This window comes from Oncorhynchus clarkii, chromosome 7 (genome assembly GCF_045791955.1).
Source record: "Oncorhynchus clarkii lewisi isolate Uvic-CL-2024 chromosome 7, UVic_Ocla_1.0, whole genome shotgun sequence".
NCBI classification, from domain to species: domain Eukaryota; kingdom Metazoa; phylum Chordata; class Actinopteri; order Salmoniformes; family Salmonidae; genus Oncorhynchus; species Oncorhynchus clarkii.
Window position 1 is genome coordinate 71,170,395 of NC_092153.1, and position 22,032 is coordinate 71,192,426.

General features: G+C 41.7%; 3 protein-coding genes across 7 annotated transcripts in view; 2 read left to right on the forward strand and 1 right to left on the reverse strand.

Annotated features, from left to right (window-relative positions):
* The first annotated feature begins 308 nt into the window (after positions 1–308).
* On the forward strand, positions 309–6,171 carry LOC139413796 (zinc finger and BTB domain containing 49). 4 transcript variants are annotated; one of them, XM_071161562.1, is made up of 8 exons: positions 309–541; positions 1,023–1,226; positions 1,480–2,618; positions 2,751–2,797; positions 2,902–2,975; positions 3,370–3,452; positions 4,589–4,750; positions 5,017–6,171. In XM_071161562.1, the coding sequence occupies exons 2-8, from the start codon at positions 1,075–1,077 to the stop codon at positions 5,766–5,768; spliced, it is 2,409 nt and encodes an 802-aa protein (XP_071017663.1). In that variant the 5' UTR covers positions 309–541; positions 1,023–1,074; the 3' UTR covers positions 5,769–6,171. The 4 variants fall into 4 exon arrangements, with proteins under 4 accessions (XP_071017663.1, XP_071017662.1, XP_071017660.1 ...); XM_071161561.1 differs by having other exon boundaries at positions 337–541; positions 1,477–2,618; positions 5,017–6,147; XM_071161559.1 differs by lacking the exon at positions 309–541 and having other exon boundaries at positions 880–1,226; positions 1,477–2,618; positions 5,017–6,147.
* An 875-nt stretch (positions 6,172–7,046) lies between these two features.
* On the forward strand, positions 7,047–11,356 carry LOC139413798 (neuronal vesicle trafficking-associated protein 1-like). Its single transcript, XM_071161566.1, has 5 exons — positions 7,047–7,225; positions 7,575–7,734; positions 8,055–8,171; positions 9,345–9,455; positions 9,764–11,356. The coding sequence occupies exons 2-5, from the start codon at positions 7,606–7,608 to the stop codon at positions 9,953–9,955; spliced, it is 549 nt and encodes a 182-aa protein (XP_071017667.1). The 5' UTR covers positions 7,047–7,225; positions 7,575–7,605; the 3' UTR covers positions 9,956–11,356.
* A 2,516-nt stretch (positions 11,357–13,872) lies between these two features.
* LOC139413797 (syntaxin-18-like) overlaps positions 13,873–22,032 on the reverse strand; it is a 39,199-nt gene continuing 31,039 nt past the window's right edge. For both annotated transcript variants that reach the window (XM_071161563.1, XM_071161565.1), the window contains 9 exons: positions 18,790–18,905; positions 18,579–18,656; positions 18,403–18,469; positions 17,753–17,862; positions 17,390–17,487; positions 15,351–15,409; positions 15,184–15,253; positions 15,008–15,088; positions 13,873–14,723 (listed from right to left, as the gene is read on the reverse strand). In XM_071161563.1, the coding sequence (XP_071017664.1) occupies positions 14,628–14,723; positions 15,008–15,088; positions 15,184–15,253; positions 15,351–15,409; positions 17,390–17,487; positions 17,753–17,862; positions 18,403–18,469; positions 18,579–18,656; positions 18,790–18,905 (775 nt within the window). In that variant the 3' untranslated portion in view covers positions 13,873–14,627. The remainder of the gene's footprint in view (positions 14,724–15,007; positions 15,089–15,183; positions 15,254–15,350; positions 15,410–17,389; positions 17,488–17,752; positions 17,863–18,402; positions 18,470–18,578; positions 18,657–18,789; positions 18,906–22,032) is intronic.

The following is a 22,032-nucleotide window of genomic DNA, read 5'->3' on the forward strand; positions in this document are numbered from 1 at the left end:
AAATACAAAGCTCCAGAAAGAGACCAGAGTTCCCGAGTTGGAATTGTTTTTTAAACACTAATTTGTTTACAAATGTGATAGCTGTAATTTTAGTTCATGGCTTATGCAGCTTGTTGGTCATTAGACAATCTGCATTTCTCACCGAGTTCAAAGCACGGGAATGCATTCAACTGGTATTTACGGCTTTACAACTGGTACATTCCCACCTCCCACTTCGTAACGAACGCAGCATAACCGGTCAACGCACACGTGACTTCTTTTTAGACAGGAAGTGTTACATTATTTACATTCCGAAAATACAGCAGATGGTTTGAGGGGTTCCAGTTTATGATTCTTAGAGACGTTCAAAAAATGCTACTTAAGTGTGTACCCAGAGATGAACATAGTATAATGGTCGTTCCTACATAAAGTAGAGGTAATCTTGTCTCGTAAGAGTTGGTATTACGCATATTCTCTTTGGCTAAGTGTGGAAAGTCATACCGGAAGTTATGTAACATGTTTGAAAGGGACCAATCATCCAAATGAAATATAAATTATAGAGGTAAGTCAGCGAAAGAAGTATTACATAGTTATGTCGTGGCTGAATAACATCAGTATATGTTGTAATTAGGACCATGTCTATTAGTACAGTTTCAGGTCGCTTAATGTAACTTGTTTTCGATGTGGCACATCGGCAAAGGACAGATAGTCCCGTATTGGTAACATTTTCTCGTGATTGGTCTCAAAACAGTAATAGGTGTTTGCGCTGTCCTTACAATGTTATCTTCCTAAATGAATTATGTTGCCTGAATATTCTGCACTTGTCACACGTTAGTCAATCCCCATATAATTGAGTTGTAGTTTCATAAATAGGCCTACTGCTGTCATGTTTTCCCGCTGTCTAAATAACCCTCGAATTCTGTCCAGGGGGCCCATAGTAATACATTTCAACAATTAAGTGGTACCATTTCAATGAGAGGCAGTACATTGCTTGTTTGTAAATCATATATGCTCAGTTCTTCTGTTTTATGAATGTTTTCTAGTTGTTTTGATGGCCATACTTCCCTGGATCACCCGAAGACTGCTCTTAAAAGCATGGAAACGTTGTCCAGTCACAGTGCTTACCTTCTCCAGCAGTTACAGGAGCAGAGGATACAGGGGCTCCTCTGTGACTGCATGCTAGTAGTCAAAGGAGTATGCTTCAAAGCCCACAAAAATGTACTTGCTGCATTTAGCTCCTATTTCAGGTGTGTCATTAATATTAATCATCCACAAGTCATGTAGTGAATATATTGAAGAATATTGCCATACTAGATGAATACCTTGATTCTTAGGATTTTGTTTTTCCCTTACTACTACTGCTGCTATTGAACAAAACAGACATGAAATGGAGATTCATCATGCTTTGTGTTCTCATATTATAGCCTGATAGAGCTCCCCAGGGATAAATTAGCAATGTGTCGACATTGTAAAATAACCTTTTTACTTTTGTCCCAGCAGGTCTTTGTTCCAAAATTCGCCAAGTCAAAAAAATGATGTTTTTCAACTGGTCATTCAGGATGTGGGAGGTATAGGCCAGATACTGGACTACATGTACACTTCCCATCTAGATGTCAACCAGGACAATGTACAAGCACTGTTGGACATCGCCCAGTGCTTACATGTCCCAAATGTTCAGAGCATGTGCAACACTTTCCTGAAACCCAGCGCTCCTGCTGTGGAGGCCCCTTCTTTCTCATTGTCTGGTGTCTTGACCTCGGAACACGACTACCTCCTCGGGACTGGCCTTGCCCAAGACGTGGACCTTCCTTGCCCTTCTTCGGTAGGCCAGAGGTCTGCCTTTGGCAATGGGGCACCAATGTCTCATGGTGGGAACGCTACCTCTGAGACTACAGCCATTACCCAGCCAGTCCCAGAGAAGCAGCTAGTACACGGCTACAAGCTACGCAACTTCTACAGCAAGCAGTACTTCAAGCAGAGTGCTGCTGCGGAGACTAGCAATGCAGCATTAAACCAAGGCCCAAGTCCCCTGGTGCTGGTTGAAGAGCAGCAGTTCCAATTTGGGGTCACACAACCATGCGCGAATGCCCCTGTATGTTCAGGCAATGCGATTCAGTCAAACCCACCCTGTCCGCAGGCTATACCAGGTCAGAAGGAGTTTGGTTCAACGTTGCCTGCTGAAGACTTGTCAACCACAGCCAACCCAGGAGGAAAAGTCTCCCCTGTCAACAAGCCCATGCGGCCAAAGAAAGCCGTCTACCTGAAGAAATACAACTACCTGCGCCCTCAGAAGGCTCTAGAAGAGATGTGCCTGGAGCAGAGCAGCGAACCAGTCAACCACTGCCCAAAGGAGACTCACCAAGAGGAGGTAGTGGTCCAGAGTGAGACACCTGAAGCTCCCGTAGACTGCCTACCTCCCATAGACTGCCTGGCCAGAGACAGGGAAGTGGTGTTGGAGACCGCAATGGATTCTCAACTTCCAAGTCCACCTCCTGTTGACCAAGAGGAGGAACCGGACCCACCAACCATCAGTGATCCAACAGAACCAACTGGGCATAAGGTGCAGTACTGCTGTGAGATGTGCGGGAAGACCTTTAAACACCCAAGCAACCTGGAACTTCACAAGCGCTCACACACTGGTAGTTTGTTAATTTCACTATTGTGTCATTACTGAATTTTGGAGCCTTAAAATGTGTGGGAAAAATGCTCAAAAAAGTTGTATGCTGAATTTTGTAAGGTGAAAAATTGTTTTAGTTTTTTTTTTCTCACAGGGGAGAAACCATTCCAGTGTAATGTTTGCAGGAAAAACTTTTCACAGGTAAAGGTGCACAGTTATCCTTTGTTCAATCAATTTATGAAAGTAATTTAGTGTGTCCACTAGGAAAATAAGGAGGTTTACATGAACACTGTTTTTTTTGACAGGCAGGTAATTTGCAGACCCATTTACGACGCCATTCTGGAGAAAAACCTTACATTTGTGAACTCTGTGGGAAAAGGTATACACTTATTTATTTATTTATTATTTTTTTACAATTTAGAAAAGTTTTCCATATTGGGTGATCTGTCACCATACTGCTTGAATGGACAGCTCTAAATCAGTTGTCTCCAACTCTGGTCCTGGTCAATTACTTGGTGGGCAGGCTTTTGATCTAGCCTAGCATTTGTAGACCCTTGCTCTAGATAGCACTGTGGAGGGCACTACATATACAGAACACATTTACAAACAATACATTAGACCTTCATAAGCAGTAACATAACATCATGAATGTGCATGTGCCACAGCCGTCTAGATAACAATGGATGTGAGTCATAACATGGACTCAGCCATCTAATGTGGTGTATTTGTGTTATGCTGACTACTTCTCCTTCCGTCACTGTGGCATTTCCCAGCTTTGCTGCCTCGGGGGATGTTCAGCGTCACATTGTGATCCACACGGGAGAGCGGCCACACCTGTGTGACATATGTGGACGCGGTGAGTGCTACAACCAACAAATTACTTGTCCCAGTATGGATTCCTGGCACAATATAAACATGGATTCTTAGATGTTACAGTATTCCTATGTGCGTTTTAAGGTGGGCAGTATATAATGTTTGAGAAATCAAACATCAATGAATAATTCTAACATTCTCATAACATTACAAGCCCTGCTATATATAAGCATTTAAAAATGTAAAGAAACAACAATTAAACGTGTTTATAATAGTGATGGAAAGTTTGGCTCATTTTACTAATCTTTGACTCGTTCAGTCAAAAGAACAAATCTTTAGACCCATTTGGTTCATTTGAGTCAATGGCCAGAGCACGCTGGACCCCCTACTGGCGGAAGATGAACTGAAAACTCGAAAGAGTCATGAGTCTTCAAGCCCGTCTCATTCACATGTCGTTCACCATAGCGGGCTTAGCGTAATTTGTGACTGAGACTTATAAATGTGTGCTTTAAACAATTGATTGCTAGGCATACAAATAAGATTATTTATTGATCTATTTGAAACGAGGTCTAGTTGTGGCAACAACCGGACTAGATTGTGAACGTCTCTTGGCGGAATGCATTGCTTGATTGTCGTGAGGCTCAAGCACAATGTCGCTTGCAAACCGCACCTCCCGAACACATTTTTTTTCTCAAGTTCGAATTTGTTGACCAGGGGCTGTGTATGTTTTGGTTCTTCAAAGCTGCGTCCATCATAAAATTCAATAATAAATTAATTGCATTAATTCTTGCACCATGCAATCTATTATCAGTTCTAAACATGTATTTTTCTTCTCTGTGATCATGATGTATTTTCCTGCATGCGTATATGATCGGAGCACGTCTCTGGAGCCGCTGAGCTGGAGGAGTGTGTATTAATCCTGCTGAAAGACTCAGTGATACCAGCACTAGCAGGTCAAATGAACGACTAAAACGAATGAGTCACTCAGAAAAACAAATCGTGACTCTCGAGTCAGTTACAAGAGTCGTTCAAAAAAGACTAATTGTTTGCAAACTGCACATCACTAGTTTTATAAACATGCATTTATTAAGGATGATTCATGTCGATCTCCTATCTATCCATTATTATTAAGTGTTACCAAGTCCTCTTTGAATGCATGTTGTATCCTTCCTTACTCAGGGTTCAGTAACATCAGCAACCTGAAGGAGCACAAGAAGACTCACACTACAGACAGAGAGTTCACCTGTGACCAGTGTGGCAAGTCCTTCAACATGCACAGGAAACTGCTGAAGCACAAGATCAGACACTCTGGGGACAAACCGCACACCTGTCAGACCTGTGGTGCGTATCAACCTGTATTAGGACAGCCTCTGAGGGGACAGACCCTGAGGCTGTCTGAATATTGATACTGTATTTCATAGATACAGACATGAAGACCACAAGAAAAGTTTGGTATAATTTTTTTTGTCTATGAATATAGTTTTCCAAATTCAGGCAACAGTATATTTTGCTGCATGAAGGCAGTTGTTGAGAGCATAATGTCAATGGATGGTTGATTGTGTTGGTTGGGTACATATCATGATGACTCATATCAAACCGTACCGCAGGGAAGAGCTTTGCTGGGTCGGGCGACCTGCGTCGCCACGTGAGAACGCACACGGGGGAGAGACCCTACCTCTGCAACACCTGCGGCAAGAGCTTCACCCGCTCGGCTGTCCTTAGGAGACACTGCAGCATGCACTGCAAGGCCACGCCTGACGACTCCAGCCCTGACGTAGAGGACCCAGAGCAGCCTGGCAGTAGCAGTATAGACGGAGGAGGAGGAGGCCCATTTCACAAGCCTGTCAGCCACAGTAAAGCACCTGAGCCCAGGCAACCACCACCAACCTCCAATACCGTGATGGAACTCGATAAGCCTTCACCCCCACCAGCACATACAGAAGCCCCGTCGACTAGCATCCACCTCATCCCCTCTACCTCAACATCCTTCCCCGAGCTGCGCTCCATCGTTCCCCAGCACCTCCTCCCCTCCACCCCCTCCCAGCAGCAGGAGAAGTGCCCTCCTCTAGCAGACTCCCTGAAACTGGGCAAAGCTCACCTACCTCAAGAGGCCCTTGTGTTTGGCCCCTATGTGGAGAATGGGCCGGTGGGTGTGGAGATACAACAGCAGGGGTCTGGGGCCTCGGTGGTGGCCCGGCCGTACCTCTCAGCCCCAGACAGTTACTGTGGGGCCCTCCCAGGGGCTAGCCGTCCCAGTGGTACCTCCTACAGGGCAAGTGAGGGACCCTTCTTTTCCAGTGTAACACTATGGGGTCTGGCCATGAAAACACTGCAGAATGACAATGACCTGGAGCAGTGAAAGCTGGAGCAAGTAGTGCGTCTAATGTGGCTTCCTTTCCTCGTCTCCTTTTGTCAGCACTGATTTGAAGACACTGTTGTAGGGCAAAACCACATGATGATACCTACTGGTGATCATAATTTGTCTGTTCAGTTCTTTCACATCGTTGTAGATGAAGGGAAGGAGATGAGGAAAGGAGGTCACTAAGTCTATTCAGAATTAGCCATAGAGTTCCCTTATGATGGAAGACTGCTTAGCACTATGATATTATCTAACTTCAATGAGTAGAATATAACACTCAGGTTTTTCCTTTTATAGGATATTGTTATTAAGATGGCAAAAAAATGTATATTCTTTCTGGATAAGTATGCACTGTTTTGAAATAAAATATGCCAAAAAATATAGTTTTTTGGTTTAAAATATATTGTATTTTCATGCAGTAATGTTACAATGGTGTATTGTGTAAGCCTGCTCTGTCAACCACACAACATAGAGGAATGGTTCATTATGGCTTCAATAAGTGTCTCCTTTTAGTTGTTCCAAGCCAGTGGCTAAATTCTGTCTTCAGAACAGGGATTTAGTCTGCAGTCTGAGGTCTCTGACCCCCATGAAGATAACATTAGGCATGAACGTGAAGTCATGAGAATGATCACAGCTAAAGTCTATGGATTGAGAATAGGCACAGACAATGTTGCAGCAGTGCATAGAATATATCAACAAGTCAGAAATATTTCTATTATAATGTAATATTTACTATTAAATTCACAATAAAGTGGAATGGGAACAATAGCAAAGCATAGCAAAATGTCTATCAGAAGGCCTTCCCGCAGCCACTGCCCTAAAACAGGTTCATGTGAGCTGGGCACGGCGCTGTTCAGCGGCTATGGAGCTGAAATTTGAGATCAGTCCTCCACTTTGCGTTGATCGCAGTACTGTTTTTGGTGCGCCAGTTTTATGACACAATAAGGACTATACATTTCTCAAACTATTCACTTTTGGGCTGAAGAACTATAGCTAATTGTAACTAAACACGGCCACCTACACATTATGATAAAGTTGCTTATTTCCATAACAGGAGTCATTTTTTGTATAATTCTAAATATTGTGTAATAGATTAGCCCTAAAAAAAAGTCACAATAGGGAAAAACGGCAATCTAAGTTGGTGAGAAGGGGTGCACAAATAACACAAAATATTTGTTTTGTTAAAGTAACAATTTTCTTGCCCTGAACCTGCTCTCAAGAGTTAATGTCTTGTGTTGCCTATGTATGGGATGTAATGTTGTTACATCACTTACGCTGCCAACAGCAGCATCCATAGCTCGAAGGGACGCCTTTGAGGAGCATCAACGAGAGCTTGGCCATATTGTGCACCCAGTTTGTCGTAAATCGTCTGCGTCACACCTACACCGGCGTTCTCAGTTAAAGCAATAAAATAGGACAACAAAATAAATACGGACTACAAGTAAAAACGTTAACAGGTAAGTGCTGATGTATTAGTCAATGGCATATACAGGTTTATCGTTCGTATCATTAAAATTGTGCTTATTGCAGCCGTAACATTCATAGGATACAATGGATGTGTTATGTTTGAGCGCTCCTTCGTGTATTTTTATAATGAAATTAACGAAAATAAATTAACGAAAATAATCCACCTTGCATACAGTATATTTTATCAATTGCAATGTGATATGTAGGTCTGATTTTGCTTAATCTCGGGTGATTCGCTACGTTAAAATAAAATGAAAACAATCACATGCCATTCAATTTTGACGACGCATACATGTATTTCTCAGACAATCACTGAACGATTTGTATCTCTCCGAGCAGGTTATACATTTACAGCCTTTCGTCTGGGAAAATGGTTAAATTGGGGAATAATTTCAGTGACAAAAACAACGCCAAAGCCGTCTCAGAAGATGGATTCGACACCATTCCCCTTATAACACCCTTAGATGCCAGTCAACTGCAGTTCCCTGCACTCGACAAGGTAAGATTTATTCAAGGGACTTGAATGCCTATTGATACAATAGATCTACGCTACCCATTGTCAAATATTGTCATGGGGTCCGTTTTCTTTAGTCTGAAATAATATGAATGTGGTCAAATAAGGACCCAAATGGAAATAAACGTGTCTAGAGACAATATAATCACTGTTTGGTCAATAGCCTCAAATAAACATATGTAAACCTATTCTCCATTACACACATGAAGGAAATAGCCCACAATTTATTGCACTTGAATAAACACCTTCATGCAGGCCTATGAGCTCATTGTTTACACATCTTGGTATTTTTCCTTGTGTTTCAGGTGGTGGTAAAGACCAAAACAGACTATGATGGGGGGAACAAGAAGAGCAGGCTGCGGTCCCCAAAAATAGCAGAATTCTCAATAAGCATAATCGAAGGGGTATCTGAACGACTCAAAGTAAGACATGTTACATTCTTCTTCTTCTTCACCCTATCACCTCAACCTCGTGATTATTAAAACTGCTGCCATGGCAATGGCCTTTTAATGGTTTTGTCACACTCAGTACACTCAGGCAAATTCGTATCGTCTTTCACTAATTGGTCTTTTGACCAATCAGATCAGCTCTGTAAAAGAGCTGATGTGAAAAGATCTGATGTGATTCGTCAAAATACCAATTTTGTAGCAAAAATCCGAATTGGGCTGCCTGTCTAAACACAACCAGAGGTCTTTGAGAAGCAAATTGTTCGATTGCTACAGATCATCATCTTAAAAAGCCATTTCTGCTCTGATTTGCAAGCTATCAAAGTGTCGGCCATCAACACCAATGGAGCAAATGCATCCCATGACATCCCATAGCACTTGATTTCTATATCTGTAGTGCTCTTCGTGGTGTTTCCCAGCTTAATAAGGCGTAATGTTATCACTTGTAAGACATGCACTGTAGATGAAAGGGACATTCATTACATGGCGCCAAGACTGGTTTTGCATAGCATCCCCTCATTCACATTTTTTTTTAAATGATTTTTGCAAGATGTTTCTAACTCTGAGAAATATGACATCTATATCCTGGAAATCAGAAGAACTTTTATTAAACCTCTGTCAAATAAAACTCACTATGTTTTGTCCCCCGACCAAGGCAAGATCAGGGTCTATATTCATAAAGTGTCTGAGAGTAGGAGAGCTGATCTAGGACCAGTTTTGCCTTGATTATAATGATCCTAGATCAGCACTGCTACCGAGACTTTTAATGAATATGGCCCAGGCCTCATCACTGAGTGATTTCTCCAACACCTCTCTCCCACTCCCCGCCTCCTCAGTTCCTCAAAGCGCCAGTAGTCATTGCGTAACACCCTAGCGATGTCAGTGCAATGTTCTTGTGCAGACTCTTTTAAAGATGTCATGTTTCTCACTCTGTTCAGTTTAATATCCAATTCATATTCCCTAATCAAACCCTCAGCCACGTCTTGATGAGCTCTTGTAGATCTGAACATTAGAATAGGTGCAATAAGAAATATGGTAATAACTCCACCTAGCCTTCTGGCCCTGTATCCATAAAGCGCCACAGAGTAGTATCGAGGGGCTAGGCACCTTCAGTAACCCAGAGGTGATGTTTGTGTCTCATCTTCCCAGGTCACTCTGCTGGTGATTTGTGCTTTGGCGTTTCTGGTTTGCGTGGTGTTTCTGGTGGTCTATAAAGTCTACCAGTATGAGCAGCCCTGTCCAGATGGCTTCATGTATGTGGTAAGCAACTAAGCATGCCTCTTTTTTTCCTCTTAAGTATTCAAGGTACCAATGAAGACCGACATCTTTAAGAAATCCACTAATCATATCAATGGCAGCATACAATTGCATCTGCGAGATAGAACTTGCTGTGGTAAATCAATTATTTTCTCTCTCTGTTATTGGCAACTTGATGTTTGGTAATTTTGGAAAGGACAGGTTTTCACAGGCACTTCCTAGACTCCAAGTCTTGCTTCTCTTCACATTTCTATAGTTATTCCCTTTGTTCCTCTGTTAAATCTCTCTCCCTCTCTTTCCCTGTCTTGCAGCAAGGTCGGTGCATGCCGACGGGGATGTACGGTTACTACCCCCCTGGCGGGCGCGGGCGTCTCTTCACCATCATCAACCACTACAACATGGCCAAGCAGACCATCACCCGGTCCGTGTCCCCGTGGATGACTGTCATGTCTGAGGAGAAGGTCACCCAGCAAGAGACAGAGACCCACCAGAAGCTGGCCTAACGCACTGGGCTGTATTCAGAGGTGAAACGTTAAGAATGTTACAAATAGAACTACAATAAATAGAGCTCACCTGATGCCCAATTCAACATGAGCGATAATCACATCTGTTCTACAAAATGTATTTCTAATCTGAGTGTTTTGTAACGTTGCACCCTTCTGAACAGACCCTAGGATCACCATCCAGCCGTGTGAAAAATAGTATACACGGTGCCGTTCAAGCAAACCCGAAATCTGGAAAAACGTTCTTCAGCTAAAATGGTTGTTCTTGAGCTATGCCAGTTTTAACTGATATGATATAACTGCAATGTATCAGGCATAATGTGTTTTAATCAGTGAAATTGACAAATGCATTTGTGTAAGCACAGACAGGAACTGTGGTTGGATGGGTATCTGGTTTGTTTGAATACATACACAGACAGACACTTGTTGACAAAACATCTTTGTACATAAACATAATGGGGAATAAAATCTCACTTCAGTACCCCAAATATAAACTGACAACCATTCTAGTGTCTGCGGCGCTGGTTTAAACACATGCACGGTTCATTTTGTAAGGCTTCTGCATTTCACACAACCATACTTTGTCTTCATTACTACAAAACATTTAAATTACTGTCAGAGCATGTGCCATTTAACCCTTGAGATACAGAAATGTATAACTTTTTGCTCCTCGACTGTTTTGCCTCTCCCATTTGTGGATGAATGGGTGTGTGTGACTCACGTGAAGATGCATTTTAAATGACTTTAATTGACTCCTCCATTTGTGTAGAGGACTTTTTGAATTCTGACTCTTGTCCAATAGGAAAAAAGGGCGGTACTACCTAAACTAGTCCAATAAGAAATGCTCATTTTTGTTTTCCATTTCAAAAGGCCTGAATTCGACACAGGTATGATGTTCTTTATATTTATCCTGCATAATTGAACCCTCTGTAGTTTATCCGTCTCCACATGCAGCACTTAGAGCTCTTCTTTATTGGGAATGACACTATATTTGATCAGGCACTATGTCAATGCCTTCATAAAGCATGGGGAATGCTTATTGTCACTGAATAGCATATCCTGTTTTCTTCTCGTTGCTATTGAATGTAAACGTGTAATGCTATATGAATAGGATTCTGTAGCTGTCAGTCACCATAGAACGCAGTCAAGTCATAAAGTGATGTGTAGTAGAACTCAAGAACTCTAAAAATGAAACCTCTGAAAGGAGTGATTAATACATGGCTTTTCTTTTCAACATGTCATTTAAGAGTAATGCCTTCTGTTCTCACAGATTTTTTTATACAATGACGTAAACAGAAGTACATTTGATGCTGCTTTTTGTTGTTGGGACAAATGAGTACTAGGCTTTGAGCTGGAAACCAATGTAAACAAATATCTATTAAAATGCACACATTTCAAAAACGTTTGAGTAATCCATCATATCTCAACACAATGAAGTTCATTCATGTATTTACGAGGATGGTGTAATAATGCTTAATCTTGTATCAGTTTAATTCAGTAGTGTTCAATTCCCTTAAGATAAAGGAAATCATGTAATTTCCCCAGGGCCTTGATCAAAGTGAGATATTGGAGTGATATAATCCTTTTGCTGGGATATAGGATCATCCAAATGAACAGATTTTCAGAAGCATAAATCTGAGAATGAAATCTCTAAAGCTCATTGTTCCAAAGGCCATTTTCTGGATTGAGGTTCATCTGTGGATACTGTTGGTTTGTCATACACTAGACTGGAGAATAGCTATAGTACAATTTGTATAATATACAGGTAACTGCCAAAATAATGTAAACACGAGTAAATGAGGGATACAAAGTGTATTGAAAGCACGTGCTTCCACACAGGTGTGGTTCCCTAGTTAATTAAGCAATTATCATGCTTCAGGTCATGTATGAAAATGCTGGGCAGGCCATTATTTTGGCTACCATGGCTATGCCCCCATAGGATCACAATGACCCCATCCACAGGGCACAAGTGGTCACTGAATGGTTTGATGAGCTTAAACGATGTAAATCATCTGCCATGGCCATCTCAGTCACCAGATCGCAACCCCTTGGAACACTTATGGGAGATTCTGGAGTGGCGCTTGACAGCCTTTCCCACCACCATCAACAAAACAGCAAATAATGGAATTTCTTGTGGATGAATGGTTTTGCACAGTGGTGTGTATTTGTGGATGCCAAGGGAAGCCAGGCTTCCCACAAAAATAGACCCCTCAAATATTTATTTTGTCTCCGTTTCATAATTTTCCTTCAATTTGCAAGAAGCTGATGACTGTATCTCACAGGAGAACATCAGAGCGAGCAAAACAGTGCCCCTCTGTCTCTCTACGTGTAGGCCATCTATCTGATACTGTCTGGTCCAAACGAGTATGACATTGTTGCCACCCGTAGCATTGAATGCAAGGGAAGCCAGCAAGCATTTGGCCTCCCTTGACAAAAAAAAAGCATAACGAAATTGCCAATCAGTGTTAAGTTAAACTGAGCGAGCTCAACTGTGAATGTTCCTGGCGGGGGAAAAAAAGTGTCAAGGGAAGCCAGCTTGGATTTGGCATCTCTCCTATCAAATCGCTTTGAAGACATACGTCATTAACAGAAGCAATTTGAATTGTTGCATCTTGTGTTGTTGTCCACCGGTGGCTAGATAACTAGCTAGCTAAAATGATCCCTTTCCTAAATTAGACATGAGTGGAGATAAGGATTTGGACTTGTGGTTTTACCTAATTATCCGTACTGGCCAATGATTATAACATCAATTCTGAGCCAACCATTAATTCATACATTGTTGTGCCCCTGACCTGAGAGGATGGAGAAGTAGATGTAGATGTAGAAGGCTAATGTTAACTAGCTTACGTTGCCCATGAAGGGAAGTTTGTCTAGCGAGCAAATATTTTTGCCAGGTTGCCTAGGACAACAAAAAATACGTGTGTACTGTATGACAGAGTGATAGACCATTTCGTCAACATGAAAGAGAGGGGGATGGTATTGGCGTTTCACTACAAGTAGGGCGAGTCAACATGTTTTTCTACATGCGCAAACAGAAATAAGAATGAAGGACATAATATTTAACTTCTGTTGATTGGACTAAATTGTTTTTGGTATCTTTTAGATGTCACTGTATTACACTAAGCAGAGGTGATTTGAGGATGTTGAAGTTGAAATGGTGCTGGAACAGAAGAGGCAGTTCTTGTTTTCTTTGTTCCTGTGGTTCTAAACAAATAGTTGTTTAGTGGTCCGAAAATGTCGGAAACATTTACTTACTTAACCAGGTTGTAGGTCATGTAACTGTCTGTTACATGCAATATGCGTCGTGGACTTCACCGGACAGAGGTTGCTATCCGGTTTTGTGATAAAACAAAGGTGTGGTTGAAGTTATTCTGCCACTGTCTTCTTATTGTCTTGGCCTTTAGATCTATATATCACAGTCTCAAGGCATATGAATTAGCAGCAAACAGTGTAGGTTGTAATATGGCTTTTTTTGGAGGGGGGGGGGGGCTTGGCTTCCCCAGTGATTTTACCCACGCACTGCTGCTGGTGTCTCATCCATCCAATAGAGTTCCAGACACTTGTAGAATCTATGCCAAGGTGCATTGAAGCTGTTCTGGCTCATGGTGGCCCAATGCCCTATTTATGACACTATGTTGGCATTTCCTTTATTTTGGCAGTTACATGTATCAACTAGTGCCAATCCTCGAGTACCACCAAGAGCACACATTTTTGTTGTAGCCCCAGACAAAAAACTCCTGATTCAACTCATTGAGGGCCTGATGATTAGTTGACAAGTTGAATCAGGTGTTTCACCAGGGCTACAATAAAAATGTGTACTCTTGGGGGTACTCGAGGACTGGTGTTGGGAACCACTGAACTAGTGAATGTGTGGATCTCTTGCTGTAATTTGGAGAAATAAGAGAAAATAGTCACAATTTCTTTCACAAGCAGTGCTTCAATTTATTTGTCTTAGGACTAGGTTTCAACACAAGCATCAAGTGCCAAGTGGGGTTATACCAACAAAAATACTCCCATTGATTGATCATAACTTCCATATTTACACAAACAAAAGGCTTAAATGGTCTGTGTAACTCATAACCCTTTTTTGAAAATAACCCATCTTCAAGAGACATGGTATGTGGTTCTCTCTTATCTTTTCCCTTGAACGACAAAAATAAATACATATGAAAGACCATAAGGTTTTCAAAAATAATTTTCTTCATCTCAACAAAGCGTAAGTCTACAATGTGTATGGTCAAGACCTCAATACAAACAAAGAATAATGAATAGCTCAAAAACCACTTACTTCCTTTGAGAAAGACGGCAGAGGACAGTTGCTGTTGATGCAATAACAAGCATTGTGGTCAGTATGTGATACTGATTGCCCATATATGCACACAGTACAGGTGGACGACAGCACTTTGCATTCAGCCAACTGTGTGCTTTACTGCATTTGTAAACATGCGTTTACACTGTCCTCTTGTGGATCGAGTACGGTTGACAGTAGTGAAGTCGTCCTCAAAGCACATGTCTGGGGTCAGTTCTCTTCGGAGTAGGACAAGCTGGTCCTAAACCCAACATTTCGTCCATCCAACCATATACTTCAATGTGATAACCACTTAAGCCCAGGCTGATGTCACTTCCTGCTGATGGAAGTCACTTACTTCCTGGTTCTGCCAGGTTTAAGGGGTTAGCTGTCATACCAATCCAGGAAGAGCAGAGAGAATGAGCACATGACAAGGAAGAAGAGAATCCAGACACGGAATCCAGCATTGTTTTGGATGGCCTGGAAACGCAAGGCAAGCATGTGATGAAACCACAGAGTTAAAAGACATCAATGGCTGTGCTAAGCACCTCAAGAGTCAGTCACAAATATTTGGTACATTTGTTTTTCTAAAAGTTACATCCACCAAAGGAAACATATGGACACCCTCATAATAAAAAAATATATTTAGATAAATATTTCAAAATATGTTATATATAATATATAATATCTACATACAATAATATACTGTACAGTATAAAGAGCAGGGTAAACTACTGGGGTTGTTTAGCATAACCTTCCATTACCTCTCGGATGTCCTCGTTTCCCTCTTTGACGTTTTCAGTGGCTCCCACGACTAGCTGATGGATACTGTCTATCTCAGTTTCCTGTGAAGAACACAAAACAGGAAATAATAACACACCAATAACACTTTATTAAGTGGGATGGGCATTGGACCAGGGGGAATAAGGAAGTCGCTCACTTGCATTAGCACCTTCTCCGCAAAAATCTCCTGGAGACGTGAGATTTCGACAACCTTGCCTTCGATTTGCCTGAAAAACATTGGGAGGAGATTCATCTTTGCGTCACCTCAGTCATATTTAGGAATGTAGTGGTAAGAATGGTCTGAAGGGCTGATTAAACACTAACCTGACTTCATCTACTAGGTTGCTCATCTCACTCACCAGCCTCTGGTTCTCCTGTTCAAACTAGACAGAGTGAAACCCAATCAAATCAACATTTATTTTTCATTTGCAAAGGATACAACATGTGTAAACAGTACAGCTAAATGCTTACTTACAAGCTCTTCCTCAACAATGCAATGTATAATATCAAAATACGAAAATAGAAAATCAGAATAGGATTTTAAAGAGCACGGAATCAATACTAGGTCAGATATCTACAAATAAAAACACGGGAAGTAAAACACATGAGAATGTACACAAGGTCAGTACCAGTATCATATCAATATGCAGTTGGTAGATAGTGCATTCGGACCCCTTGACTTTTTCCACATTTTGTTACGTTAAAGCCTTATTCTAAAATGTATTAAAACATTTTTTTCTCCCTCAATCTACACACAATACCGTATAATGACAAAGCAAAAACAGGTTTTTAGAAATGTTTGCAAATGTATTCAAACTAAAAAACTTAAATATCACATTTTCATAAGTATTCAGACCCTTTACTCAGTACATTGTTGAAGGAGCTTTGGCAGCGATTACAGCCTTGAGGCTTCTTGGGTATAACTCTACAAGCTTAGCACACCTGTATTTGGGGAGTTTCTCCCATTCTTATCTGCAGATCCTCTCAAGATCTGTCAGGTTGGATGGGGAGCTTCACTGCACAGCTATTTTCAGGTCTCTCCAGAGATGTTTGATTGGGTTAAAGACCAGACTCTGGCTGGGCCACTCAAGGACATTCAGAGACTTGTGCCAAAGCCACTCCTGTGTTGTTTTGGATGTGTGCTTAGGGTCATTGTTCTGTTGGAAGGTGAACCGTTGCCCAAGTCTGAGGTCCTGAGCGCTCTGGAGCAGGTTTTCATCAAGGATTTCTCTGGCCTTTGCTCCGTTATTCTTTTCCTCGATCCTGACTAGTCTTCCAGTCCCTGCCACTGAAAAACATCCCCACAGCATGATGCTGCCACCACCATATGGATGGTACCAGGTTTCCTCCGGATGTGACGCTTGGCATTCAGGCCAAAGTTCAATCTTGGTTTCATCAGACCCGAGAATCTTGTTTCTCATGGTCGGAGAGTCCTTTAGGTGCCTTTTGGCAAACTCCAAGTGGGCTGTCATGAGACTTTTACTTAGGAGTGTCTTCAGTCTGGCCACTCTACCATACAGGTCTGATTGGTGGAGTGCTGCAGAGATGGTTGTCCTTCTGAAAGGTTCTCCCATCTCAACATAAGAACTCTGGAGCTCTGTCAAAGTGACCATCGGGTTCTTGATCTCCTTCCTGAACATGGCCCTTCTCCCCCGATTGCTCAGTTTGGCCAGCTCTATGAAGAGTCTTGATGGTTCCAAACTTCTATTTAAGATTGACGGAGGCCACTGTGTTCTTGGGGACCTTCAATGCTGCATAAATGTTTTAGTACCCTTCCCCAGATCTGTGCCTCCACACAATCCTGTCTCGGAGCTCTACGGACAATTTCTTCGACCTCATGGCTTATTTTTTTTTGTATGACATGCACTAAGGGACCTTAAATAGATAGGTGTGTGCCTTTCCAAAGCATGTCCTATCACTTGAATTTACCACAGGTGGACTACAATCAAGTTGTAGAAACATCTCAAGAATTATCAATAGAAACAGGATGCACCAGAGCTCAATTTCAAGTCTCATAGCAAAGGGTCTGAATACTTACGTAAATAAGGTATTTCTGTTTTTATTTTAAAGTAATTAGCCCCCAAAAAAATGTAAACTGTTTTCGCTTTGTCATTATGAGGTATTGTGTGTAGATTGATGAGGAACAACATAATTTAATACATTTTAGAATAAGGTTGTAACATAACATTTGGAAAAAGTCAAGGGGTCTGAATACTTTCTGAATGCACTGTACATGTAGGCAGGGGTAAACGTGACTTGAATTACATGAGATCAGACAACAACATAGAGACAATAATATAAAAGTGCATTGAGGAAAGAGAGAGCAAGCACATGTTAGCATACACAACATTTCTGTTCCATACCATCTGCATCTCCTCAGGTGAGAGCTCGTCATCCACACGACCCTGGCCCTCCTCCCACAGGCTCACAGTGTTCTCCGGGACCTCCATCACGCTCCGCTCTTCAGGGAGAAAACAAGGAGATGTACACTTCACTTCACTGTAAATATACTTTTTCTATTGTATGTTTGTTTATTCCATGTGTAACTCTGTGTTGTTGTTTGTGTCGCACTGCTTTGCTTTATCTTGGCCAGGTCGCAGTTGTAAATGAGAACTTGTTCTCAACTAGCCTACCTGGTTAAATAAAGGTGAACAAAAATAGTCAGCTGTTCTCAAAATAGATTTTCTTTCCACTCAATGGGATCACCTCTTGGTCTCTGTACTCACCACCGCTGCTGCTCTCCTCCTTGGATGTTTTCTCCTCGCTGTGCTGTTCCACCTGTGGGCTCTTCTCCACCACCATCCTACTGTGGTGGTGCTCTGGCTCTAGTCGGGACCTAGAATAATATCAAAACGCCAAAGGCAAGCTCAGTCTTCTTAAATGTCAAGAAAAACACTAAAGGGATAGTTTGTGTGTTTGGCATTGAAGCCTTTTAATTCATCATTCAGATGTACTCGTGGATACCATTTTTATGTCTCTGCATCCAGTATGAATGAAGTTAGAGGTAGTCTGCAGGAACATAGACTTCCCATGATTGTACGCCAGTTGGCAACTTCCTTCAAACTGAACGCAGGGATATAAAAATGGTATCGACGAGTTCATCTGACTCCGGGGAAGTAGATAAAATCTCAAACTATCCCTTTAAGGCAAGGTCACAACATGTTTTATGGAGATATATTACTGCCATAATATTGTAAATGAATGAAGAATAATGCACAAATAAATTACATGTAAAAATACAGACTAATAATACACATTTATTGTCAGAATTCAGCTCAAGCGTCCCTAAAATCAAGAATTCTAACAATAAATGAATAATTCAAGGTATTTTTTGTTTCATCCTTCCATCGAGAATAATAGCTCCTCGAACACTCACAGTCTCTTCTTGTCTACCACTCTCTTCACTCGTATAGCCCTCTGCTCGGAATAAAGCTTGCATACTCCTGCAAACAATGATCGACACAAATCATATATTGTCAACATTACTACAAAGTACAGTACTTACAATACGCACAGACATCAAATATATACCGGCATCACTAACGAGCCCACCTTTCAAATACATCTCGATTAGGTCGAGGACCGCCCCCCTGTGCTCTTTAATCTGGGTCGATATGACCCGTTTCTCAGCTGGAAGGGCGACAAAAAAATTAGAAAAAAAGTGTTATTAATATTGTGTATTTAAGCAGTACACACACACACACACACACACACACACACACACACACACACACACACACACACACACACACACACACACAACCTTCAGAGCGGAGCTGCTTGATGGCTTCAGAGCAGGTTCTCATGAAGATCTGGGCGTCCTGGTCGATCTGGTCTCGCTCATTGTCTGTCATCCGGGTTAGATCTGATGAGATGAGACTGTAAACACACAAAGCAATAAAATAAAAAACGTATTTCAAATTCCAGTTTTTTTATTACATTCATATAGAAGTCAATACAATCCGTGGGCATACAACATATCATAAATGCAAGTAATTTAATTAAACAAAACCAATATTAAAAGTGTCAGGATAGATGGTCGTTGAGATGGTATCAAGAGCTAGATAGTATTGATTCCAGATCTGCTATAAACCAGATCTGCAGATTCTGTGCAGTTAAATGAAATCAGTTACTCTGCTGACTGACACACACACGTGTACAGTTCTTCATTTTCTGTCAAAGAAACATGAAAAGGGCGCCCAGACCTTTGCCGTGTTTAATAAAGATGCAATATACGTACATATTATACAAGTCTATGGGAAGATAATGTCATAGAATGTACTTCTTCCCATTTAACTAATAATATGTTTCATTCATAACATTTTTATTTAATATTCTCCATTGGACACAGGTATAAAGAAATCATATTAACAATTTGGCTAATGGATCTAAATTGCTGGCTCATACTGAATTTAGGCGTAGGCCCATACTACATTTTATTCCGCTGGTCTATAGCTACATACAGGTAACTACCAAAATAAAAGGAGACACTTGAGTAAATGAGGGATCAAATGAAATAAAATTGTATTTATCACATGCACCGAATACAACAGGTGTAGAACTTACAAGCCTTTAACCAACAAAGCAGTTCAAGAAAGAATTAAGAAAATATATACTAAATAAACTAAAGTAAAAAATAATATTAAAAAGTAACAAGAAAATGACATAATAACGAGGCAATGAATAGTCCGGGTGTCCATTTGATATTCTTGTTCAGCAGTCTTATGGCTTTGGGGTAGAAGCTGTTAAGGAGCCTTTTGGTCCTAGTCTTGGAGCTCCGGTTCCGCTTGCCGTGTGGTAGCAGAGAAAACAGTCTATGACTTGGGTGACGAGTCTGACAATTTTTTGGGCTTAGTATATAGGTCCTGGATGTCAGGAAGCTTGGCCTACCTGGTTAAATAAAGGTGATTTTTAAAAATATTTTTTAAATACAAATAATATGACATTGAAGGCAATATGTTTCAACAAGTAAATAAAAAAAGTAAACCTAGACTATAGACATGCCAGCATTCAGTCATAACTCATGCCACATAAGCTAGGGAAAGCATACATACACTGTACAGCGAAACAGGCTACATACAGTAAGATAACCAGAATACATCCATGAACGTAACACAGTAGCCTGTGTGACACAGCACAGGCAATGACAAAGATCATTAGCGCCATTAGTACCAGCATTACAAGTTACTACAATCATATTTTGTTATTTAACCAGGTAGGCCAGTTGAGAACAAGTTTTCATTTACAACTGCGACCTGGCCAAGATAAAGCAAAGCAGTGTGACAAAAACAACAGAGTTACACATGGGATAAGAGTTACACAGGTCAGAAAGAGGCGGCAAGTCATGGAACGTGTGATTGATGTAGTTAAAGTTACTGGTAAATGTGGGCTTAGCTACAGAGGACACAGACATGAAGCTGCATATAACTTGGTAAACATGGCCGACAATCATGGCTAGTTTCTTGAGCTTATGTTGTTACTAGTGGTAATTACTTACTGGTTACTCTGAAGTAGCTATTCTATGACTCTTCCTTAACAGGCTGACAAGGGTGAAAGAACCTTTGCTGTGATTTAAAGCTTTTGTACGGAGGCATGTTTTTTGGACTTTCGTATTATACTTGCAGTTATGTAGCCAATGCTCAATTTCATTGAGTCAGTGTATAGATGTGTTTATTTTTGTGCTGTTTGCTTTATGGACAACAGTGAGTGAACATTGTAATATACACTGCTCAAAAAAATAAAGGGAACACTAAAATAACACATCCTAGATCTGAATGAATGAAATATTATTTTTTCTTTACATAGCTGAATGTGCTGACAACAAAATCACACAAAAATGATCAATGGAAATCAAATATCAACCCATGGAGGTCTGGATTTGGAGTCACACTCAAAATTAAAGTGGAAAACCACACTACAGACTGATCCAACTTTAATGTAATGTCCTTAAAACAAGTCAAAATGAGGCTCAGTAGTGTGTGTGGCCTCCACATGCCTGTATGACCTCCCTACAACGCCTGGGCATGCTCCTGATGAGGTGGTGGATGGTCTCCTGAGGGATCTCCTCCCAGACCTGGACTAAAGCATCCGCCAACTCCTGGACAGTCTGTGGTGCAACGTAGCATTGGTGGATGGAGCGAGACATGATGTCCCAGATGTGCTCAATTGGATTCAGGTCGGGCCAGTCCATAGCATCAATGCCTTCCTCTTGCAGGAACTGCTGACACACTCCAGCCACATAAGGTCTAGCATTGTCTTGCATTAGGAGGAACCCAGGGCCAACCGCACCAGCATATGGTCTCACAAGGGGTCTGAGGATCTCATCTCGGTACCTAATGGCAGTCAGGCTACCTCTGGCGAGCACATGGAGGACTGTGCGGCCCCCCAAAAAATTGCCACCCCACACCATGACTGACCCACCGCCAAACTGGTCATGCTGGAGGATGTTGCAGGCAGCAGAACGTTCTCCACGGCGTCTCCAGACTCTGTCACGTCTGTCACATGTGCTCAGTGTGAACCTGCTTTCATCTGTGAAGAGCACAGGGCGCCAGTGGCGAATTTGCCAATCTTGGTGTTCTCTGGCAAATGCCAAACGTCCTGCACGGTGTTGGGCTGTAAGACTCATGGAGTCTGTTTCTGACCGTTTGAGCAGACGCATGCACATTTGTGGCCTGCTGGAGGTCATTTTGCAGGGCTCTGGCAGTGCTCCTCCTTGCACAAAGGCGGAGGTAGCGGTCCTGCTGCTGGGTTGTTGCCCTCCTACGGCCTCTTCCACGTCTCCTGATGTACTGGCCTGTCTCCTAGTAGCGCCTCCATGCTCTGGACACTACGCTGACAGACACAGCAAACCTTCTTGCCACAGCTCGCATTGATGTGCCATCCTGGATGAGCTGCACTACCTGAGCCACTTGTGTGGGTTGTAGACTTCATCTCATGCTACCACTAGAGTGAAAGCACCGCCAGCATTCAAAAATTGACAAAACATCAGCCAGGAAGCATAGGAACT